Raw genomic sequence first — 24,557 nt, forward strand, 5'->3', positions numbered from 1 at the left:
CATCTTCCTTGGTTCCTACCTTTGAAACAGAGTAGGGAAATTCACCCCAGGTAGCATATTTTATTTATGTTTAAGTTTATTTTTAAAATAATCTATCCAGACATCAGTGGCTGATTCTGTAATCCTAGCTACTCAGGAGGCTGAGAACTAAGAATCAAAGTTTAAAACCAGCCCAAGCAGGAAAGTTCATGAGACTCTTATCTCCAACTAACTACTGAAAAGCTAGAAGTGGAAATGTGGCTTAGTTGGTAGAGCACTATCCCCAGGACAGGCCCATGAGTTCAAGCCCTGGGAGAGGCTTAAAAAAAAAATCTCACAGAGGTTCTTTACTGATAATCCTGGAGTCTGGATCATTTGACTGGCTTTTTATTAGAAAAATCACCTTTAGTTTGCTCTAAAATGTGTGTTTTATGAGTCAGCATAGTACTATTGCTGCATTAAAGCATAGAATGTAGGCATTCTCTGTCCTTCTCTGATTCTCCTCTCGCTTGGTAGCAGCTCTGACTATCCCAGGTTTCCTGTGCCTGTTCCTTTACTCCAAAAGATAGTACGGTTTTTGTTATTTTTTTCCTATAGGTTTTTGTTGTTGTTGTTATAATTGTTGGTGTTGACTTTTGTTTGTTTTGTCAGTCCTGAGGCTTGAACTCAGGGCCTAGATTCTGACCTTGAGCTTTATAGCTCAAGACTAGAAGGCTCGTGCTTTATACTACTTGAGCCATAGCTCCATTTCCAGTTATTTTAGTGCTTAATTGGAGATAAGAGTCTACTGTACTTTATTTCCAAGAGCTGGCTTCAAACCAAGATCCTCAGGTATCAGCCTCTTAACTAGCTAGGATTATAGGCTTCAGCCACCAGCACCTTCCTCTCTTGTGAGTTTTAACTACTCAACCTTTTCTGACACTGATGATAATCTCCTTTACTGAGTGTTATTAGATGACACAGAGATAGAAAATATGGAAAACAACCTGTTCTGGTTGTTGTCATAAGTATTCATACCTCTCCATAACTGTATTTTCCTGTCTCCTAAGCCCCATGATAGGTGTTTGTGGTATTTTTCCATAGTTATTTGTATGATATGAGTTACTCTTGCTTTATATAAATTGAAAACTTGCTCTTCCTTTTTGAAACCTTGTCTCTATTCCTATCACATTCTAAGGTCTCTTCCAACTTCTCTATGAGCTGTAACTACAGCTCAGAGGACTCAGGCAGGCCCCAGTAATCTTAGCTCTTTCACTTGATCACCTGTAGCTTTGGGCATTCTCCTTAACTTCACTTCAGTTTCCCTATGTATAAATTATTTTACATTCTGTATCTATAAATCAGATCCCCCTACAACAAATCCTCAAAGAAACAACTGTCCAATAAATAAGTGGGCTAAAGACTTAAAGAGAAACTTCTCTGAAGAGGAAAGAAGGATGGCCAATAGACACATGAAGAAATGCTCAACCTCCCTAGCCATAAAAGAAATGCAAATCAAAACAACATTGAGGTACCAACTCACCCCAGTTAGAATGGCAAAAATCAAGAACTCTAATAACAACAGATGCTGGAGGGAATGTGGACAGAAGGGAACCTTACTGCATTGTTGGTGGGAGTGTAAACTTGTTCAACCACTTTGGAAAGCAGTATGGAAGTTCCTTAAAAGACTCCACATAAACTTACCAAAAAAGAAAAAAAAAAAATAAGACTCCACATAGAGCTCCCCTATGACCCAGCAATCCCACTTTTGGACATTTACCCAAATGGTTACAAAGAAGACCACACTAAAGCAACCAGCACGACTATGTTTATTGCAGCATTATTTACTCTATCTAGGTAAGATATGGAACCAACCCAGATTTCCCTCAGTAGATGAATGGATCAAGAAAATGTGGTATATATACACAATGGAATTCTATGCCTCCATCAGAAAGAATGACATTGCCCCATTTGTTAGGAAATGGAAAGACCTGGAAAAAATTATATTAAGTGAAGTAAGCCAAGCCCAAAGAAACATAGGTCCCATGGTTTCCCTTATTTGCAATATCTAGTATATGTCTGAGTCAAGCAGAAAAGGTTAGATAAGGTATTGTTAGGGAAATGAACCCTAAGATATGTATTCAAATGTTTTTTCCTTGTTTCTAATGCATTTATAAGATTATTTCTTTGTTGCTTTATATGTCCCTCCCCCACAGTATAACCTGTGCTTTCACTGTATTTGATGTCGGTATAATTTGTGGAGGGGAAGGGAAAAAACAAGTCGTCTAAATAGGGATACAGGTGCACCCATTGCAACAATGAGAAGTACAAGTCGTTATGTCAAAAACGAACTTTACAACTTTGGTGGGGGGGGCGGGGAGGATTGGGGGGGGCAGGGGGAGGATGGGAAGGGATGGGAAAGGGAAACAAAGGAGGAAGCTACAATGCTTGATAAGAAATGTAATCGTTATCTTGCCCATGTAAGTGTAACCCCTCTGTACGGTATTTTCACAATAAAATAAATAAATAAAAGAATTATTTGAGAGATAATTTAGTTTTAAGTAAAATTACTATGTGTTAAGGACCTAGTAAAGTGCTCAGCATATAAAATGACTCGATTTTTTTATACCACTCTTAATTCTTCAGTTGCTTTTCTTCTATTTGACCTTTAAATGACTTTTGGTCTTAATCTGTCTGTTATCTTCTGGGAACTCTTTGAATCTTTTGGCTTCCTCTCCCATTGTAAAAGCCTGTTACTGTCAAATCTAACCAAAATTCCTCAGCAAATACAGATTTCAATATCTCAGTACCTACTTGGATAACCCACGTGGAATTTCCAATAAACACTTCAACTTTTTAACTGAGCTCTTCATGATTTTTTTGTCTGCCCTTAACCCAAATCAACCTCTGATATTTCTGTATTCATATGACAGTACCATTGAACTTTTAAAGAAAAAAAATGTGTACTTTGAAATCCTCATTTCATACATTCCAGATCTAATTACCAAGTTCTACTTCTCATATCTGTTCCTACGGCTTCTAATTTGCTTCAGGAACCCATTTCACATCTACACTTCCACAGTGCCTTCATAATCGTTCTCTTGTCTTTAGTCTAACTTTTTTAGGCTACGTCCAATATGATCTTTTTTTTTCAAAATTGAAATCTTTATCACATTTTTTAATCATTTAAACTTGTCGTTGATTCTCTAGTTTCTTCCTTAGAAGACTGTAGAGAATACATCTCCTGCTACTTCTCTCTCTTATACATAGGCAGTATTTAACAGTCTCTGCATACTGAGTGCTTTGTAATTCCCCAAATGCATTGGCTTTCCCCAGACTGCTGTCTGTGCCTTTGATAGATATACTCCCAGCCCCACCTTTTTTACTTGGTTCCTACCTTTGAAACAGAGTAGAGAAATTCAAGTAGCATATGTTATTTTTGTTAATTTTAATTTTATTTGTACATTAGTCCCTTATTCATTTATTCATTCATTTATTCATTTGATGGTGCTGAGGATTGAATCTAGGCCTTTCCCCACACTAACCAAGCACTCTACCACTTGAGCTATGCACCAGTCCAGCACTTTTTATTTTTCATATATTGTCAGCATACGTTAAAAGTTCTGTTACAGGGGAAAAACAAAGGAGGAGGCAACAATACTTGATAAGAAATGTACTCATTACCTTGCTCATGTAACTGTAACCCCTCTGTACAATATTTTCACAATAAAAAACTTATTTAAGAAAAAAGTCCTGTTACAGTCCTAGAGCACTCAGACTACTTGTATTATTCTGATGTTTTGTCATTCATCAATAGACTACAAAATCACCAAGGAGATGGTATATATATATATATATATATATATATATATCATACATATCCATCCCTGTCTACAGTATTTCATTTTTACCACATTTTAAGGGTTACAGATAACATTTAGAAATTTACTAATTAAGGCCTAGTGTCTTAAATTAACTAATAATTGTATCTCACTGTAGGACAGTTTTTTTATCCTCAGAAATGTAGACATTTTAGATTAGACAATTCTTTGCATGGGGTCTATCATGTAAGAAATTTGGCAATATCTTTGTCTTCTCTCACTAGATGCTAGCAGCATACTTTTGTCTTCTTCCTTTTTTTTTTTTTTTTTTTGTCCAGTCGTGGGGCCTGAACTCTGGGCTTGGGCGCTGTCCCTCAGCTCTTCAGCTCAAGGCTAGCGCTCTACCACTTGAGCCACAGCACTACTTGCGGCTTTTTTCTTTTTGCTTATGTGGTGCTGAGGAATCGAACCCAGGGCTTCATGCATGCAAGGCAAGTGCTCTACCACTGAGCCACCTTCCCAGCCCTTTTGTCTCCTTTCTGATTGTGACAACTAAAATTGTATCCAGACATTGCCAAATGTTTGCTGTGGAGTAAAACTGCCTATAGTTGAGAGTCTCTGATATAGAACTCTTAACAGAAACCTAATTTGTGAAATGCCTAATTGTTCCATCTTGTGAGAGCCACCAGTATATTTATTATATTCACTCTGGTTAAAAGCATATGATGATGTTCTGATTGTTAAAGATTACTTTTGTTCTTGCTTCATTCTTTTGAGAAACAAAAATTTATTTTCATATGTTCTTCACTTTGTAAGTAGAGCTACTTACTTTTCCCTTCTTACATGTCTCCCTTTCTCTGTGGGCTCATTTTACCACTAAACCTTTTGAAAAAATTGAGAGGAGTGGGGGAGTTGAATTTTTCATTGCTAAGTTCTACATATTTTAAGCTCCAGCAGTCATTACTGACAGTGACTAGGGAGAGAAGCAGAGTTCTGCTGAGTTAAACTATGTATAGTCTGCATTTGAAAGAATATGAAACTGTTAGTCAAAATCGTTTCATTTCCGCAGATTTCTTTGTTTGTTTCTCTTACTTTTGCTTTGCCTTTTTTTTTTTCTCCTTGTCAGACAATTCATGCTCTTATGGGGAATGCTGTGCAGCCCTTATTGACTTCTGTGGGAGATGCAATAGAGGCCATAATCATCACCATGCATCAAGAAGATTTTTCTGGGTAAAACATTTTATCAAAACTTTAACTAGTCTTTTTACTGCCTTTTGTCTTCTCCCTCTCCCTCTCCCTCTCCCTCTTCCCACCCCTTCTCCCTGGGTTAGGAAACTGAGCCATGAGAGTATTAGAATAAAGAAAGTGCATAAAGCAAAGTCAACAGACCGGATCACCTTTAATGGAAAGTTGAAGAGGGACGCCATGTTGAGCTGAGGAGACATGAGGCATAATGGGAGCTGGGTGAAGGGACTTAAGTAGGGTCCTAGGTGGGGGCAGGGTAGAAGGTAGCTAGAGAGTTGCAGAAAGTTTTCCCAACATGCCTTGAGATCTAGGGGACAAGCCTTGAGAGTTCTTAGTAATGGCCTGAAATGGAGGAACTCAGGTATCTGACACCTGAGGAGTGGGGGGGAGAAGTGGGCTTTCACATTTAGATTAGGATTCAGGGTTGGAGGATGGCCTGGATAATTTCAGGAAGGTCCTCCAGGGAGGGTAGTCAGTGGGCTAAGACTTGGAGCAGCACTGAGTTATGAGAAAAAAGTAGATTCCCATCTCTCTGTCTCTTTCTCACTCCCTGCCTCTAGTTCTGTCTCTCTCTCTGTCTCTCTCTCTGTCTCTCTCTCTCTCCACCATCTCTCAATGATACTCAGATTTTTTTAATTCAGGGCCACAAGCTTGCTAGGCAAGCACTCTACTACCTGACCACTACCCCAAGCCCTTTTTGCTGTAGTTATTTTTCAGATAGTATGTTATGCTGGTTTTGCCCAAGGCTGGCCTTATACTACCATCCTCCTACTTCCCCTCCATGTGCCTGAAGTTACCACATTCCTGACTTCCCTTTGTTTTTTGTTCCCACCTTCATTCCCATCTCTAAGGCTTTTATTGATTGTGAGGGCTATTAACAAATTAAAGGTTGAGGTTGTAACACAGTAGCAAAGCACATGCCAAGCTAGTGCAACATCCTGGGTTCAATTCCCAGTACCAAATATTTTTTTTTGTTCCTTTGTTGTTGTTTTTTTTTTCAGTTCTGTCTTCATAATGAAATATAGTTGAGTTTATGAAACTTCCAATCACAATGAGAATGGATAATATGTGTTGCAATTTTTATCTAAAATACTTAATTTTACTTACACTTTATGCATGTTTATGGAATTTGTTTTAATATGTTGTTTTCTGCTGCTCAAGGAAATCATTGTAATTCACTAGATGAAAACTCTTCAGGGGATCCCTCAGAGCAGTACAAAGATTACACTGTTGCTTCTGATAAAGCATAATAAGATATGAAAGACCAAATGAATGCTGCATAAATGTGAGTCTCCTTACCTTTCAGGAAAGGAAAAGAGAGAACAGGGGTAATGATTTATGAGACAAAATAGACTTTGTTAGGTTTTTAAAAAGAGGTAGCCGAGTAAGAACAGCACCAGCACGCACGTGGTATTCAGGTAAGGAGTAGGTTTATTCAGTAGACCTGCTGGACCAGGCAAGGTTGGCACTCCACAAGGCTGGGAAAGGCCTGGGAAAGAGAGCTGGGAAAGAGAGAGTAAAGAGAGAGAAAAGAGCTAGAAAAGAGCAGAGAGAGCTAGAAAAGAGCAGAGAGAGCTAGAAAAGAGCAGCCAGAGAGCGCCTCTGGGCCTGTGCTAGCCCTTATCTAGGGTATGGGCGGAGAAAGGTGTGGCCACGTCAAATTCAGATGTGACCTCAGCGGATGCAGATGTGACCTCTTCCAGGTGTTAAGTCAGATATTGTAAAATACAACCAAAGCAGTCATTATTAATTATTACTTAACAGAGCCAAATGAATACAGTGCTGTTATACCGGAATTCAATTGTGAGATACAAAGAAGCCACATTTTGAAAGGTTGAATCAGAAGTCCTTATTAGAAATCTGGCAACTGTGAGTGGACACATATCCTCAAAAAACTTGCAGCCTTGCATGCACTTAATCTTGTTAGGAAACTGACCCACAAGGGTAGTAAAGAAAGAGCAGAAAAACAATCTCAACAAACCAGACAAACTCCAATGAAGAGTTGAAAAGCGGTGGTATAATAACCTGAGGCAAATCAGGAGACAGGAGGGGTGGTGCAGTGGTGGCTGAGGTAGTGGGTCATGATCAATGGGTAGGGCCACAGGGAGCTAAAGGGTCCAGAGTTTCATGAGTCCATGGTATAGGGCTGGCAGTTCCTTTTATCAGATATGCAGTCAAAAGTAAACTACCATATTTATTACTATTTTAATTAGTAAATTTTAACTAATAAACATTTAAAATACAATTTAAAAATATCTTCCATCAGAAAAAAGTCTAGGAATTAATGGATGAATTCTACCAAGCATTTAAAAAGGAATTAACTATCCTCAAATGCTACCAAAAAAAATAAAAAATCAACGAGATAATACTTCCTAGCTCTTTTATGAGACTAGTATTATCTTGATACAAAAAGAAAATTACATGTCAGTGTCAAACATGAAGCACTGATGTAAAATTCTTAACAAAATACCTTTAAGCCAAATTCAACAGGAATTTAATATTACCAGTCACCATGATCAAGTGAGATTTATCACTAGGATTCAGAGATGGTTAGCACATGCAGATCACTATGACACACCACATTAGTAAAATGAAGAGCAAAAGCCATATGATCATCTCATTAAATGCAGGAAAGCACTTAGCAAATTAACTATAAAGGAAATGTATGTCAAGACTGTTTAGGCCATATATGACAAGCCCACAGCTAACATCATACTCAGTGATTAAAAGCTAGAAAAATTTTCCTTAAATAAGGAGCACAGCAAACATGCCTACTCCACTCCTACCATTTCTATACAATATGGTATTAGAATTCTTTTCTAGAGCAAGAGAAAAAAATTAAAAAGAACAGACATCCAATAGGACATGTCACTACTGATGACATGATCTTAATTATGGAAAACCCTAAAGATTCTGTCAGAAAACTGTTAAGTCTAATAAATGAAGTTACCATATAAAAACCAATTGCAGCTGGGCTCTGGTGGCTCATGCCTGTAATCCTAGCTATTCAGAGGGCTATGATCTGAGGATTGCAGTTTGAAGCCAGAGTGGGCAGGAAAATGCTTAAAATTCTTTTTTTTTTTTTTTTTTTTTTTTTTTGGTGTGGTTGTGGGGCCTGAACTCTGGGCCTGAGCACTGTCCCTCAGCTCTTCAACTCAAGGCTAGTGCCCTACTTGAGCCACAGCGCCACTTCCGGCTTATTTCTTTTTGCTTATGTGGTGCTGAGGAATCGAACCCAGGGCCTCAGGCATGCAAGGCAAGCTCTCTACCACTGAGCCAACTTCCCAGCCCCAAAATGCTTGAAATTCTTATCTCCAAATAACCACCAGAAAACCAGAAGTGGCATTGTGGTTAGCAGAGCACTAACCTTGAACAGAAGGAGTTCAGGGACAATGCCCAAGCCCCAAGTTCAAGCTTCATGACCAACAGTAAATGAAAAAAACAGTTGCATTAGTACAGACTAGTAAAGAACTATCCAAGCAGTAAATCTAGAAAATATCAGCATGAAATGAGCATAAAAGTAAACACTTTGGCCAGTGGAATCGAAGAGAAAACCCAGAAATGAACCCATATACTTACATTCAATTAATTTTCAACAAAGATACCAAGGACATACAATGGGAAAGGACAATCTCTTCAGTAGTGGTGAGAGCACTGGATACAGAAGAATGAAATTGGACCTTCATTTCACATCATATAACACTCAAATTGTATAGTTAGGGTAGAAATGTAGAACCTGGAACTGTAAGATACCAGAGGAAATCGTAAGGGAAAACCTATGTGGCATTGGTCTGGGCAATAATTCTGTTGTTGGAATTGACCTGAAAACCTCAGGTAGCAAAAGCGTAAAGCCTCTGCATAGCAAAGAACATAATGAACAAAGTGAGAGATAACATACAGATTTGGAGAAAGCACTTACAAACATTTCAGTTGATAATTAACATCCAAAAGCATCCATAAGCAACTCCACAAACTCAGTAATAAGGAAGAAACAATTAAAGAGTAAAGGACTAGCTGGGTACTGGTGGCCTGAGCCACCAGTATAATCTTAGCTACTTAGGAGGCTGAGATCTGAGGATTACGGTTCAAAGTCAGGGTCCACAGGAAAGTCTGAGACTCTTATCTCCAATAAACTCAGAAAAAGCTGGAAGTGGTGCTGTGGTTCAAGTGGTAGAGCACTAGCCTTGAGCACAAAGAGGCTTAGCAACAGTGCTTAGGCCCCGAGTTCAAGCCCTGGGACTGCAAAAAAAAAAAAAAAAGTAAAGGACTTTAATAGATATTTCTTAAAAACAAGAACAAAGCATTGAAATATCAATAGATATACAAAATGCAAAATATTATAGATTACTATTAACAAAATACAAATCAAAACCACAAGGCAGCTGGTGGCTCACGCCTGTAATCCTAACTATTCAGGAGGCTGAGATCTGAGGATCACAGTACAAAGCCAGCCCGGGCAGTAAAGTCTGTGAGACTCTTATCTCCAATAAACCACTATAAAACCGGAAGTGACACTGTGGCTCTAGCAATAGAGCGCTGGCCTTGAGCTGAAGAGCTGAGGGACAGCGCCCAAGCCCAGAGTTCAAGCCTCATGACTGACAAAAAAAAAAAAAAAATCGACAAGGCAACAGCACTTTACAGCTGTCAGAATGGCTGTTATTGAAAAGAAAGATCATCAGTGTTGGTGAGGATGTAATGAAAAAGGAACCCCCTGTACATTGTTGAAAGGACTGTATTAATGCAGCCATTATGGACATCATATTGAAAGATTCCTCTCTCTCTATATATATATATTAATTATAATATTATATTACATTATAAATATATATAGCTATATAATCTAGTTCTAAGTATGTGTCCTAAAGACCTGAAATCAGTATGTCAAAGAGATACCTACACTCCAATATTCACTGAAGCAATATTTTCTGAGTTAGGAAATCAGCCTATATGTCCATCAACCAATGAATTTGTAAAGAAAATGTGTTATGTATATACTATGAAACACTATTCATACGTCAAAAGGAAGGATTAAAATCACTTTGCTGCTATATGGAAGAACCTAGAGGACATTAAAATAAATGAAGTAACCAGGCACAGAAAAGCAAATACTTCATGTTCTCGTTATCTAAAACAATAGAACTTAGAGAAGCAAACAGTAGAATGGTGATTACCAAGGGCTGGTGATGGGAAGTCATGGCATAATTTGGGTCAAATGGCACAAAGTTCAGTTAGGAATACAGGAAGAATAAACATTTAAGGTGATGACTATGCAGTTCTGCTTTATATAATCATTCCACACACAAATATAATTATATACTACTATAATTTGTCAAAAAATTTAAACTATAAAGAATATACAAGAAATGGGCACTCTGTGGACTGATTGTTTTGTATTGTAATGTATCTCTTTGTACTGATGAAACCAGAATAAAGACAGGCCACACAATGGTCTGGATCAGGCACCACTAAGCACTGCTAACAACACTCCCCCTTTCTCAAGCAGCACTCCACCCAGGAATAACCCCACACAGAATTGTTCCACTACAAGCCTTGCAATGTCCTTGGCTTTGTTAGGACAATCTTTGTTGTATCTGGTCAGAATCCCCTTCTGCTAGGATAAAAACCTAGTCTTTCCTTTATGTCTACTTCACCTCTGTTTATTATCTGTCTATTTATGAGAACCATTTACTATCTTTGAAGATCATCAAGTTCACTTCATTCTTTTGCTCTAAGAATTTTAGTCATAGCTGTTGTTCATCTCAGAGCCATCACCAGTTTCTTTACGTCATTCCCATAAAATGGAAACATTTAACTTGCTTTGAGAGGGGGGGAAATGCAGCTTTGTGTAGCCAGTGATCTCATCTATTAGCCAGTGTCAGGTGATTTCTAATTTTGGTATAACTTCTTCCCTGTAAATATTTCATATTCTTTTAATATATTCTTTACAGGGCAATTGTCAACATTTATAAGTTATAAATAGTATATCATAGAGCATCAGCTGGCATCATCTGCTGATCCAAATTAAAGCCTTTCCAAACTTCATCATCTGGAGGAAAAATTGTATACCATGTGTACTGTTACATAACCAATTCCACAGTCAGAATTCTGCTATTGGGTTGATCTGATTAAATCCCAAAAGAGCAGAGATATTGTTGCCAAGAATTTGTTTGGAGAGGGCAACATTTTCTGCCATTGCAAAATGTGAAATGCTATTTCAAGACCCATTATTGATGCATTCACTTACCAGGCAAAACATGGGAGTGGATTGAGAGTTGTGAGTCTGGGAGGGACTTTGAGAGGCCAGCCTCTGAGAATGCACTCTTGTGTGAGTCATCTGAGACAGATGGCTGTCTTTTTCATTCTTAATCTTTTAGGTAAATGGATTCTAAAATGCCTTCAGTAATCTTCCTAGCATGTAAACACAGTCTTTAGAATATAACTTAAACATTACATTATACTTTTTTTAAACACTTAGTAAAAAATAAATGATGCCTTTATACCATTACAGGGAAAAATTATGCAGGATTGAAATAGTAGAGGGAGGAGGAAAAATCAAACATTTCAGCTTAGTGCATTGGTGCTGAAAATAGCTGCTTTTCTTTTCTCCTACAGGTCATTATCCAGCTCAGGAAAACCTGATATTCCTTGTTCTCTCTACATGAAGGAACTACAAGGTTTCATTGCTAGAGTTATGAGTGACTACTTTAAACACTTTGAATGCTTGGATTTTGTCTTTGACAACACTGAAGATATTGCTCAAAGAGCAATTGAACTTTTTATCCGCAATGCCAGCCTTATAAGACCTCTTGGTGAAGGTGGGAAAATGCGACTTGCTGCTGATTTTGCACAGGTAAATTGATGCATAGCTAGCTATATAGAAGCAAATGCTTCAGTATCAGTATTGTCTTTTAGGTAAGAGGCTGTCTGCCATCAATGTTTTTAAAGATTTGTAGCATAAAGAAAAGTAGTCCCACTTAAAGCTACCTAGTTAAATAAGAGGAGAAGAATTAAAATTTATTTTTTTACCATATATGTTGAGTTTGTTTGGATTGAACAAAATAATCATCTTTGATCTTTGAAGGTTAAGGTAAAGTAGTTCATTTCAAAATAAAAGCAGCATCTCCCATTTTTACACTATTTACTATCCTACTAAGTCAATATTGTTAAAAGTAATTGCTTAACTTTGCTGAAAATGAAGTAGGTATTGAAATAACCTTCCAAACAATGGAAAGAAGGCTGCTTGTTATGAGAAGAGAAAAACTCCAACACATCTGTAATCTTCTAATGGCCAGCTCAGCATTCCAGGAATGTGTTCTAATTCATTGACCTGCTTGTAGAGAAGGTAGATTATGAATCTGATTATTTGGTCTCCTTCTATTACATAGAGTACATTTCGTAACTGAGGATAGCTTTGAAATCAGTCCAAGCTATCTGATGTTTGTGAGAGAGAATGAATTTAAAATAGTAGGACTATGATCAGCTTTCAGGTTTTTTTTTTTCTGAAGACAGATTTAAAAAAAAAAAACCTTCAGTATCAGAAGCAGAGAAATACCCTAAACATACACTTTCATTAAAAGATTTAAGAAAGATGATTCTTGTTTATATAACATGATAACATGTCAAAGATGAAATCATTTTTTAAACCTTTCAAAGCTGTTGGCTTTACTAATATAAATAAGTTACTCAGATGGAATCTTCATAGCAGTTTGCCAGATCATCCCTGTTTATAATGCTAAATGTTACTGCCAATATTTATATTTATATTTATGTTTGGGAGTGTGCTTGGTTTATAATTCCTGCTCTGTCAGGACCCTGGCCCACTGTTTATGGAGGATGATGGTTGCTGTCACTCACTCTGCAGGCCTTCTCCCTGACCAAAAGGAGCACGGGGAGCACAAACATAAGGTTTCAAGAGCCAGGCTCTTTGTATATTAACTTATCCAACAATTAGACAGTTTTACCCCCAAATAATATACCTAACTAGACCATAAAATAAAAAGAGCCTTCCTTTGGGAAATGTGAGTTAGCAGCCATATGTAAAAACAAACTAAAGGCTCCCATTAAAGTGCCTCAACATTTTTGTCAACTTCATTCTTAGATATCTGTACATTTTGCTTTCCTTTATGGGTAAATTCAGCTCAGACAGAATATGAATATAAATAGCATCTTTTCTCTTACTGGGTTTTAATAGGCTGCTTACTGAAAGGAAAACACAATAATGTCTTAGGCCTGGTTCTTATTTGTTAAAGCATTGTAAATTGAACTCAGGTCTCTGTTCTCTTTTTCCCCTTTCCTCCTTAACTTTGTGTTTTTCTCTCCTTTTCCGTCTCCGGAGCTCCAGCTCCCCCCACTAGCTTATTTGCATTCTGTTCCAGCTGGTTCTTGAGTCACTTTCCTGGAGGCAGCACTTCAAGTCCAATTAGAGTGGCAGCTGAGCAGGAGATGGCCAAAATGAGAGTGCTTTAGGAGAGCCTTGTTGTTTGGGCTTTTATTTCAATGCTGCGTTCCCGTATGTTTCTTTAAAAAATGGGAAGAAATTGTCCTTTAAGCCGTCTACTGCAGCTATACCTGTTCAAAGTGCAGAGCCTTCCCTGCCAGGGGTGAGCTTCTACTTACCAAAAGCTGCATTGTTCATAATTTATTTGCATTCCTTTTTTCTTAAGTTACTCAATAAACCATAATTTTCCTGAGTCCCTTCCTTTAAGATAAATAAAACTCTTTAGTCTTTATTACTAGCATGCTTGAAGACCTCTGTTCTCTGTTTCTTAAATACTCAGTACTAAGAGTGCAGGATCCAGGCCCACAGTGCTGCTGCTGATTTGCTGCATGCTGTGTGCCAGGTGCCCTGCTTCACTGCTCGACAGTGTGTCCCAATTTCAGAATATCCTGCCACCTACCTAGGCCTGGCTCTGGTGCTGTGTGGGTCATGGACACAAGACTCTGATGGTAGAGATGCTGTTATAGTCAATCATTTGCTTTAGCAAATATTGTCCAAGTCTTAAATTTTGATTTAAGGGTCTTCATTTTACTGGGTTTGGTTTATGCCACACTGCAATAATATGTTGTACCTCAGCTTTCAGAATATTACCTTGTTGGAAATGTTTTCCTGGATTAGTCAAAACACTTAAGTGGCATTACCCTGACATTTATATTCATGACAGGCATTAACTGGGGAGGAGAAAGCCTTTCAACTGCCTCATTATTGAGAGTTCTCTCAATTTTTATTCAAAATTAAACAAAGCCACTGGGGTCACTGTAATCAAGAATACATAAATGCTCTGGGTTTAAAAAAGTCTTCTTGGGATTAAAAAGACCTGCTTATTCTGGCACAAATAACAGAAAGGGAAAAGGCTGAAGAAGAAATCATTAAAAATGAACATGGGAATATAGGTTATTTAACATAAAATCCACTTGCAAGGAGTAATTTATTTTAAGGACATTTATGAACAATCTGAACTACTCTTCACTGGCACAAATGTGGAGAGAGAAAGTAGTTGCAGGGTGCCATCTGGAGGGCTTGTGGTGAGGGAAGAGCCCAACATACAGCCCTCTTAGGAATCAGGTCACAGGCATGAGGTGGCTTCCTGCAGGTAATTAATTCCCTGCTGTGACCACATGGTCTTGGTGTCTACACTAATCACACAGCAGTTCTGAAAGCACTGAGCTTGTCCAAGGCCCCTGGGGTTCTGCTGATTCTGACTCTCTTTGCAGACTTAGTAGCTACAGTGCCCTGGAAACACACACTCCCCCTCCCTCCGCACACCCCTTTTATTTTCTTCCCTGAGGGAAAGAATGGCTATTGAAGCTGGCATTGAATTATTTAGTGGTACTTGTAGCAGTTTCTATTTATAAATCTTCTGGTATCTTATATGTTTGTATATCTTACAATTTGCCCAAAAATAAAAATTTAGAAAGGAAATTAGGTTCAAAATTCTTATTTTGGTTCTAATTCCTATATCCTTTACTTCTCCTGAGCAGTGTTAGGGCTGACTACCTTAGCAGTATCCAGAGATGCCCTGTGGTTGACCAAATGTCTGTGGTGGAAAAGGAGCAGTTAGTAATCAGTGTGCATGTATCCCACTCGACTGCTCATTTCTCCAAATAGGAGGGCTGGAGAATCACTGGCACATGCCATTTTTTCTATCCACAGTTCATTGCCAAGTCAGCTCCTCTAAAATAAATGTTCCTGCTCCTCAAAGCTTGGCCTTTATTGTTTAATCAAACTCTGACAGAAGAAAATGGGTTCTAATACCCTAGGGGTTCTTCAGGAATGAAAAATTCATTTTAAACAGTTAACATTTTAAAGTTGACATGTGGTAAAGAAATTTTCTGTATCATCATAGACTGCACAGCCGTTTGAGGTCATAATATCTCATTTAGTAACTTTTTTTCCCTGCCATTTAATTGTTTTAACATTTAGTCTCTTCAAGGACTAGGTTAAAGATTGTCTAGCTTGATCTTTAAAGACAATGAATTGAGTAGAGTAATTGAAGAAAAATTGAGCTAAACATTTTGTGGAAAATATATCACATTGTGTGTGACATACATATACACACACAGAGGCATGTTCAGTTATATAAATGGAATTAATGAATCAAAAATACATGCTGATCACATCTTTCTGCTTTGAACTAAGTGTAAAATAAATAATGTATTCTGAAGGAAACAAGCCATACCTTGTCCCCATCAGATCTTCAGGAACAAGGTATCACTATTGCCTTCTAAGTTTGAGAGAACTGGCTTGCTTACAGCTGTTCTATTTTGTATTTTTAACAAGAATTCTTGCATTTCCTTTCTTTAGGGTTTTCTTTTTGTTTATTCTTCTATCAGGTAGAGATCTTCAGTCATCTAATTTTTCTGTCTAGGACATACAATGTACCCTCTATGTATTCTACTCTGGAAGAAAGTTGCCCTCTGACTCTCCTTAATGCCCAGTTCATACATTCTGATCTATCTCTGATCATTTTGCCTAATAATTACTACATGTAACTATGCATCTTACGTTACATTTATACAAACAATATATTTATTCAACAAAATAATAAAGCATGTGTATATTCATATGTGTGTATGTGTACATCTATATATCTTCCTTGTGATTTTATTGAATGATAATTATATTGTTTGAATAACTGTCCTTTTCTTCACTAAATTTGAAATCCCTTTGATGGCAAAACTAACATGTTGCTCAGTATCAGGCAGTTTTAATGGGTAGTCAAACATGCTTCTGAAATGAGTGATTAGGTCTTTGTGGCTTACTGATAACAAGGGCATTTTGATGATTTTATAAGGATGGCTAACAGGACAAAAAGCTCACTTTTCTTTCATGTGTTTTTCTCGGATAATGATGCTACACTACTAGAGAACATCTTAAACTGCTCTTTAACAAATTTATAGTAAGAGTGGAGAAATGCTTTCTGATGTTCAAGCTAGCAAAATCCTTACATGTGTGCTTAGTAGATAAAGAACAGGTAGCATAAATCCTGACAAGTAGAATTTCCAAAAGAAGAAATGAAAGACACATAAAACCAGTATTTGCTGAATTCTTGCATCAAGGAACCGATAAAAATTTTAAAGAGAAAAAGCTGGGCATGATGACACATTTCTGTAATCCTACTTCTTGTGTGTGGAGGCAGAATTGTGAATTTGTGACTAGCCTGAGTTGTATAGAAAGACCTTCTCTAACTGAAAAAAAAAAAATGTGATTAATAAGTACTTGCAAGCTGGGTGCTGGTGGCTCACACCTGTAATCCTATCTACTCAGGAGGCTGAGATTTGAGGATCACGGTGCAAAGCCAGCCTGGGCAGAAAAATCTTTATCTCCAATAAACCACCAGAAAACTGGAAGTGGCGCTGTGGCTCAAGTGGTAGAGCACTCACCTTGAGCTGAAATGCCGAGGGACAGCGCCCAGGCCCAGGCTCAGAGTTCAAGCCCCATGACCACCACCAACAACAACAAAAAGTACTTGCAGTACATGCTGATATTTAATTAGCACTTACCTACCATACAAATAAAGCTTTGTGAAATAACCTATTTTTTAAATAATTCTATTTAGTAGGAAGTATTATCTTCGCTTTATAATAAGAGACCTGAGACTAGGAGTGGTTAAATAACTTGCTCAGAGGACAATATTAGTAACTATAGGAATCTCCAGCGTTAGAGCTTATAATCACTCTGGCACACAGTGACTGATAAAAAGTCTTTTTATATTGCCTGTAAAAAGACTTAAAATATAGGTATAGAGTCTTGTCTTTTTCTAATATTTTACTTGAAAAATGATCTAACCTTCTTAAGGACCTGCTCATAACTGTTTTCCTTTAAAAAATTGTTGGTTTTCAAAATTTGCCTCACAGTTTAGGTAACTAAACTGTGAGTAAACAACACAGTTGTTTACTGAAAGATAAGGTTTTTGTGGCTAATCGTGATTCCTTTGAGAACTACCTTGGAAATGAGCAAAGCATACCTCTGGCTGTATGTGGGAGAGTCTTCCAAAGACGATTCACGAAGGGGAAGACCTGCTCTGAGTGTGGGAGACCCCGATGTAATAAAAGGGCCAGAGAAAGCTGTGTAGCATTCTTTCTGCTTCCTTGCTCCACCACACATGTCCCCAACCCCTCCTTATCTGCCCTGCCTGCTACCACCACACCTTGATGTTCTTGAACCCTTTCAAACCATGAGCCAAACCAGTCTTTCCTCCATTAACTTGTTCATGTCAGGAATTTTGTCACAGCAATGAAAATATAGACATGTCCAAAATATCCTTAAGTTTCTGAGATTAAAAAACAAACTATAGACTATCTTTTACTATTTCAGATGGAGTTGGCTGTGGGTCCATTTTGCAGACGAGTATCCGATTTAGGAAAGTCCTATCGAATGCTGAGGTCATTCAGGTGAGTCCTAATTCTTTGATAATATATCTGTATCTGCTGGGTGCTTGGTGGCTCACTCTTGTAATCCTAGCTACTCAGAAGGCTGAGATCTGAGGATCATTATTCACCAGCCTGGGCAGGAAAGTCCATGAGACTCTTTTTTTTGTTTGTTTGTTTTATTGTGAAAATACTGTACAGAGGGGTTACAGTTACATGAGCAAGGAAATGAGTACATTTCTTACCAAGCATTGTTGCCTCCTCCTTTGTTTTTCCCCTACCATCCTTTCCCTTTTAACTCCACAACTACCCCGCCCACCGCCCCCCCCCACCTAACTTGTAAAGTTCATTTTTCAACATAGTGTCCTATACATCTCCTTGTTGAAATGAATCAACCTGTATCCCTATTTAAACAGTTTGTTTTTTCCCTTCCCCTCCCCAAATTATACCAACATCAAATACAGTGAAAACAGGTTATACTGTGGGGGAGGAACATACAAAGCAACAAAAAAATCACATGGTACCTTATAAATACGTTAGAACAATAGCAAGAAAGAAAAAATCACTTGTGTCCCATATCTTAGGGTTCATTTCGCTTAACTTCATCTTATCTGGTCATATGTACATACCTTTTGACCTTTTCTACTTGTCCCAGATGTATACTAGTTAGTACAAATAAGGGAAACCATGAGACCTATGTTTCTTTGGGCCTGGCTTACTTTACTTCACTCTTATCTCCAATTAACCACCAGAAAACCAGTGGCGCTGTGGTCCAAAGTGGTAGAACACGAGCCTTGAGCAAAAGAGCTCAGGGACAGCACCCAGACCCTGAGTTCAAGCCCTATGACTGACAGAAAAAAAAAGAAGAAGAAGAATATTGTATCCAATTAGCAAATAAGTCCTTTCCTACTATATATATATATATATATATATATATATATATATATTTATATATGTATTTATATATATATATATATAATAGACAATATTCAAACATTTTTTACCTATTATAATGGCAACAAATTATCTAGATGGAAACCCATCTAGAACTATAGGCAGTGACTAATGAGAGGATGTGTGTGTTTTTCTTTTTTAAATTGCAATTGAGAGGATTAATCTGGTAAATATTATTCTCTTTCTAGGGGAGTTATCTTTTTATCTCCCCCTTATTAAAATGTATTGAGTAGTAATATTATACAATTTATTCTAACAAAGGCATTATTCTGAAGTTTTCTTTTGTTCATTAATAATAATCTTCTGAAAAGATCCTAGGTTATGTCTCATGAAGTATTAAGTGAATGAACATAGTGATAAGCTATAGGGAATGGCTATAAATAAATGTATTAGCTAGACTAATGAAGTTGAGCACCAAATTTAGAAATTAGTTTAAAATTAAAATGATTTAATGATACTTATGATTTAAGAATATGCCAGTTAAACAGAGAAAAAAGTCCTTTTCAAACTAAACACTTACTTTTGAACACTGCAGACCCCAATGGGCAGGGGCTCCAGCAGCAGCTTTCTGAAGACAAGGTCTTGGTCATATGGCCACGTATTCATTGAACTAATGGTCCCTATATTTTTCTGGGTAAGCTATCCATAAGAAAATACTTATATCCAGTACTGTGGCCAACCCTGAGGCTGAGGATATCAATATCTAGTTAGAACAATTGTATGAGCACAGTATGGAAAGCTTTCATATGACCTAATCATGATATGTACAATAGCATGATGACCCCTGAGTATATTTCTGTAAAAATTAGGTAAATAGAGTCCAAGCAATGACTCAGTACTAGAAACTAGACCATGCTAATGGACACTAGTATGGCCTTTGAAGGCTTGTTTTTATGCCATCAAGCTATTACAGTAGGAAACATGGAGATAAATACAGGAATCCAATATGGATAACTGAAAGAGAGCAGACCTGAGATTTTAGCTTGCCTATTTCTAACCAACTGAAGCACTTTTTTTGATTTTTAATGCCAACCAAAGTGCCTGATTTTTTTCCACAACTGAAGAATTAGTGCCTATCAATACAGAGGTGAATTATATGAAAACTTAAAAATGAGACTATGCCAATGGCCCACATCTGTAATTCTAGCTTCTCAGGAGGCTGAGATCTTATGGTGGTGGTTCAAAGCCAGCCTAGCTGGCTTTACTACTAAAAACTTTTAAAAGAATGGCAAAGCCAGCCTAGCTGGCTTTACTACTAAAAACTTTTAAAAGAATGGCAGCTGGGTGCCAGTGGCTCACAGCTGTAATCTTAGCTACGCAGGAGGCTGAGATCTGAGGATTGCAGTTCAAAGCCAGCCCGGGCAGGAAAGTCTGTGGGACTCTTTATCTTCAATAAACCACTAGAAAACCAGAAGTGGCGCTGTGGCTTAAGTGGTAGAGCGCTTCCCTTGAGCTGAAGAGCACAGGGACAGGACCCAAGCCCAGAGTTCAAGCCCCATGACCGACAAAAAAAAAAAAAAGAATGGCAACTTAAGTCTTATCTGGGTAATAAAATATTTCTGTGGTCAAGTCAATTAAGGTACTGGAGGATATTAACCAACTAGTTTGAAAAGGTGTAAGTAAAGTTGTTGATAGGACATTTGCTACACTAATATTAGGCTTTAATTTTTTATAATCTCAAGTCCCATGTTTGGTGGTTTATTGCATGACTCTTTTAAGTGTTAATCTTCTTGTTTGCTGGGGTAGAATGGGCTTTACCTGAGTGTTTTTGAAGTTGTATTACAGTAGTGAGATATAAATTCTGAAAGTAAGTTGCACATTTCTCACTAACTATTTAAGATGAAAATTTTCTGCGAACTCCCCCAATTTTCTGAGAAGGAATATTCTGAAGGAAGAATTTTTAGTGTATAAAGAGATTTCATTGTGATACGCTAAAGGAACATTTAAAGTTTGGATGACATCTACTTATGGAATAAAAATTACATTTATCAATGTAATTTGTTTTAAATCCTACATGTCTAGCTTTTCATGAAGTGATAGTTAGATTTTTTTTAACCATGATTTATGGTAAGAGATCATGGTTTTTGGTGGATAGATTTTCACTATATTGTCCAGGCTACTCTCAAACTTAAGATCTTATTGTATCCTCCTTCCTGAATGGGAGCATTACAGGTGTGCACTGCCATTCTTAAGAGATTTTTTTTTAATTGCAATTTAGAACCAGGCATATAGGTCCTTGCCTATAATTCCAGAATTTGGGGGCAGAGGCAGGAGCATGAGAAAGTAGAGAAAAAGATTGTGAGTGCAAGGCCAGCGTGAGCTCTACTGACCCTACCTAAAAAAACAAGGACTAGGGTTATAGCTCACTGGTAGAGCACTTGCCTAGCATGTACAAGGTCCTGGGTTTAATACTCATCACTGCAAAAAAATAAAAAGGAAAAAAAACCCTCAAACTCTAAATAAGTACAATATGGCATATAATTGCATGTAAACCTACAGTCCTGTTATAATCAAACTAGTCATCTTCTTATTCCCTTTCCTCCTTACCTACCCTTTCCCCCTTTGCATCATTTTCTGCTTCCTTTTTTGCGTATGTTTATTATTAGGACTGATTTTTATATACCAAAATGTGCCTACAGGCATATTGTATATAAAGAAGAATACTGAATTGATCCTAGCCCTCTGTCAGTTATTTTGGGGGACTGGAACAACTATTTTAGGAACTGGATCAAGAAAGAAAGTGAAAGCATAGAAATACAATGAAACCATAGTGTATCAGGATATCCACATCCTTGCCTAGTTTGTGAAGAGTGGGTTAAGTCTATTGCTTTAGGAAGGGAGAGCCACGAATGTGTGCACCTGCCTCTGGCCCAGCACTGACTAGGGAAGACATAGCTTTGTCAGCATCTCTGAGATGCATATAAAAAGAATAGATTTAAGCTGGGCACCGGTGGCTCACACCTGTAATCCTAGCTACTCAGGAGGTTCAGATCTGAGGATCGAGGTTCAAAGCCAGCCCGGGCAGGAAAGTCCGTGAGACTTAAACCACTAGAAAACCGGAAGTGGTGCTGTGGCTCAAGTGATAGAGCACTTGCCTTGAGCTGAAGAGCGCAGGGACGGCACCCAAGCCCAGAGTTCAAGCCCCACGACCGACCAAAAAAAAAAAAAAAAAGAATAGATTTAAAGAGAGAATGGACTTCAGTAGCATCCTATGAAATCCCTTTCCTAAAAGAGGAATAAATCACTATTGAACAGTCCTCATTCTAACCACCTCATTATAGGCCTTCTGTTTTACCTACCTGCAAAAACTTATTAAAGATCTCTTCCAAAACTAGTTCCAAGTAGTTTCATGTCTTATTAACACATGCAGTTCTTCGATCTGTACGCAGGCCAAGACAAGGGAGAGGCATCATCTATAACCAGGTATGCATTAGACCTTAGCTCTCATCCATGGATCCTTCATGAAATGATCTGAGTCATACCAAAACCAGAGAGTATAGTAGAGGGTTGGGTAAATGAGATATACAACATTCAACACACATATATACAGGCCTTAACAATTAGGCTGCTACTTCATATAAAATAATAAGAAAATTACTCCCTTGGAGGTAGAGCATAGCTCAAGTGGCAGAATGCCTGCATAGCAAGACTTGCCCAACAAATTTAATCCCCAGTGCTACCAGGAGCCTGAGCCTCTGTACGACTTCTTGTCATTGTCTAGGCACATTACACATCACTGCACTAACTTCATTCCATGGAACCTTGATTTTCCCCTTCTTAGCCTCCCATGTAACTAGGGATGGCAGGCTGTGGGTAGAAAAGGGATCTTATAAACTTTTCTGCCTGGATTGGCCTGGAACTACATCTTCCTATTCTGAGCTTCCCAAGTGTAATCTGATTACAGCAGGTGGGATTACAGGCATCATGTGGCTACAGTGTTACCATTTTACTTCGCGTAAATGTTTTGTTTTCATAAGGTTATTTTTGTGGTTTTTATGACCAACAGATTGGTAACCTCATAATCTCATAATCTTTCAACTCACCCATGTTTGTAGTGAAGAATTCTATGGCTTCAACATATGAGCCACTGCTCATGCCTGTAATCTTAGCTACTCTGGAGGCTGAGATCTAAGGCTCACAGGTCAAAGCCAGCACTAGCAGGAAAGTCCTTGAGACCCTTATCACCAATTAACCAACAAAAAAACAAAGAAACATGGAAGTGGAGCTCTATGGCTCAAGCTGTACAGCACTAGCCTTGAGAAAAGGAAAAAAAAAAAACAACTCAGGGAACTGAGTTGAAGCCCCAACACCAATATTTTTTTTAAAAATGGGGAAGGGAAGAGAGAGGAAATTATACCCTTATTAAATCACTACTGAAAAAAGAAGTTACCTACTAAGCAGGATATATTATACAATCCCTATTTTAAGTATGGAGAAGCCATAAGTGAATTGACCATGAAAATATTGTCTTTGGATAGCAGGATTATCATTATGATTTTTCTTACTAAATTTCTTGTATTTTCCAGATTTCCCACCTCAACTTCAGTTTTGTAATCAGAAAAGTCAATAAATGTTATTGAAAAATTCCTCTTTCATTCTTTTTACCATTAATAGCTAAAGCATAATATAAAATAAATGAAAACATTGCTCAGTAGGGTTGCAGGCCAAACAACAAAGCCAAAGCAAGGCTGCAACAGCCATAGGATCCTAGTCTGAATTTGAGGCCTTGGCTGCCAGGGGAGGGCCGCAGCTCCTGCTAGAGCCCTTTCACAAGGGAGGGAGAGAATGCCAGCCAGAGGCCATCCAGTCCAGACCCACTGCAGTCCGGCCCCTCCCCCACACTGGCCTTACCCGTCACTCCCTTCCCCCTTCATGTGGCCATCTGCCACAGGGCCCTCTCTGATGGTAATATTAGTGGACTGTTTAATTAAGCCAGCCAGCATCTTGCATACATTTACATTTTACTGTCTACTTGGGAGTTCTTCAGGCAGCAAGAACCTTTCTATCTCAAGGACATAATGCTGCCTCAGAAAGCTGCTGACATTAGTGGTCTGCCCCTGGGTGATTTGCATTTCTACACAAGACACAAGTGTCCGAGCTGCTGAGACCCCATTCTTGTCAGTCTCTCTGCAGCGTGGCGTTAGCCCCTGAGCAGTGTTTTTGTGAGGTTGTTAACTTCCCCTTCTCCTGGTCAGAGGCCTAAAGCTCTGGTTTTGGACTGAGTGCAGATCTATGTGAGGCTAAGGACACGAAAGGGACAGCTGCCTTTCATCAGCTCAGTGACACAGACCCCACCTTCAGTCAGGCGCCACCATCTTGGCTTCTGAAGGGACAGGTTGTCCATGATCATGTCCAGAGCCTGCTCTGCTGGAAACTTCGCCATCTAGGTTTAACGAAAGTTCAAGCAATCAGGGGATAGGGCTGGGTCATGATGGGTCTTAGGGTGAGGGTAGCAGGGAAAGAAGGAAACCAGACCTTCCCTAATAAGAGCAGAGTAGTCATATGAGTTGTTTTTCATTGTAGGAGTGATGAGGGATTTTCAAGTCCATAGTCTTGAAATGCTGCTTGAAATTCTAAATCTGTGTGTGTGTGTGTGGGGGGGGGTTATTATCATTTTAATTAGCATACATTACTTATACAGGTAGCAAATTTCTTTTTCTTATTTATGCTGCTACTAAGGCTTGAAACTCAGGGCTCTGCTTGCTTGCTTGG

The 24,557-nt window shown here is 38.2% G+C and overlaps 1 protein-coding gene across 1 annotated transcript in view; it reads left to right on the forward strand.

The window, feature by feature from the left end:
• Window positions 1-24,557, forward strand: part of Cog5 (component of oligomeric golgi complex 5) — a 207,024-nt gene that overhangs the window by 167,067 nt on the left and 15,400 nt on the right. The window contains exons 17-19 of the mRNA XM_069996235.1: window positions 4,906-5,009; window positions 11,637-11,874; window positions 17,839-17,915. Coding sequence (XP_069852336.1) covers window positions 4,906-5,009; window positions 11,637-11,874; window positions 17,839-17,915 — 419 coding nt within the window. The remainder of the gene's footprint in view (window positions 1-4,905; window positions 5,010-11,636; window positions 11,875-17,838; window positions 17,916-24,557) is intronic.

The sequence above is a fragment of the Dipodomys merriami genome, unplaced genomic scaffold (genome assembly GCF_024711535.1).
Source record: "Dipodomys merriami isolate MVZ:Mamm:240054 unplaced genomic scaffold, mDipMer1.0.p SCAF_5, whole genome shotgun sequence".
In the NCBI taxonomy this organism is placed as follows: Eukaryota; Metazoa; Chordata; class Mammalia; order Rodentia; family Heteromyidae; genus Dipodomys; species Dipodomys merriami.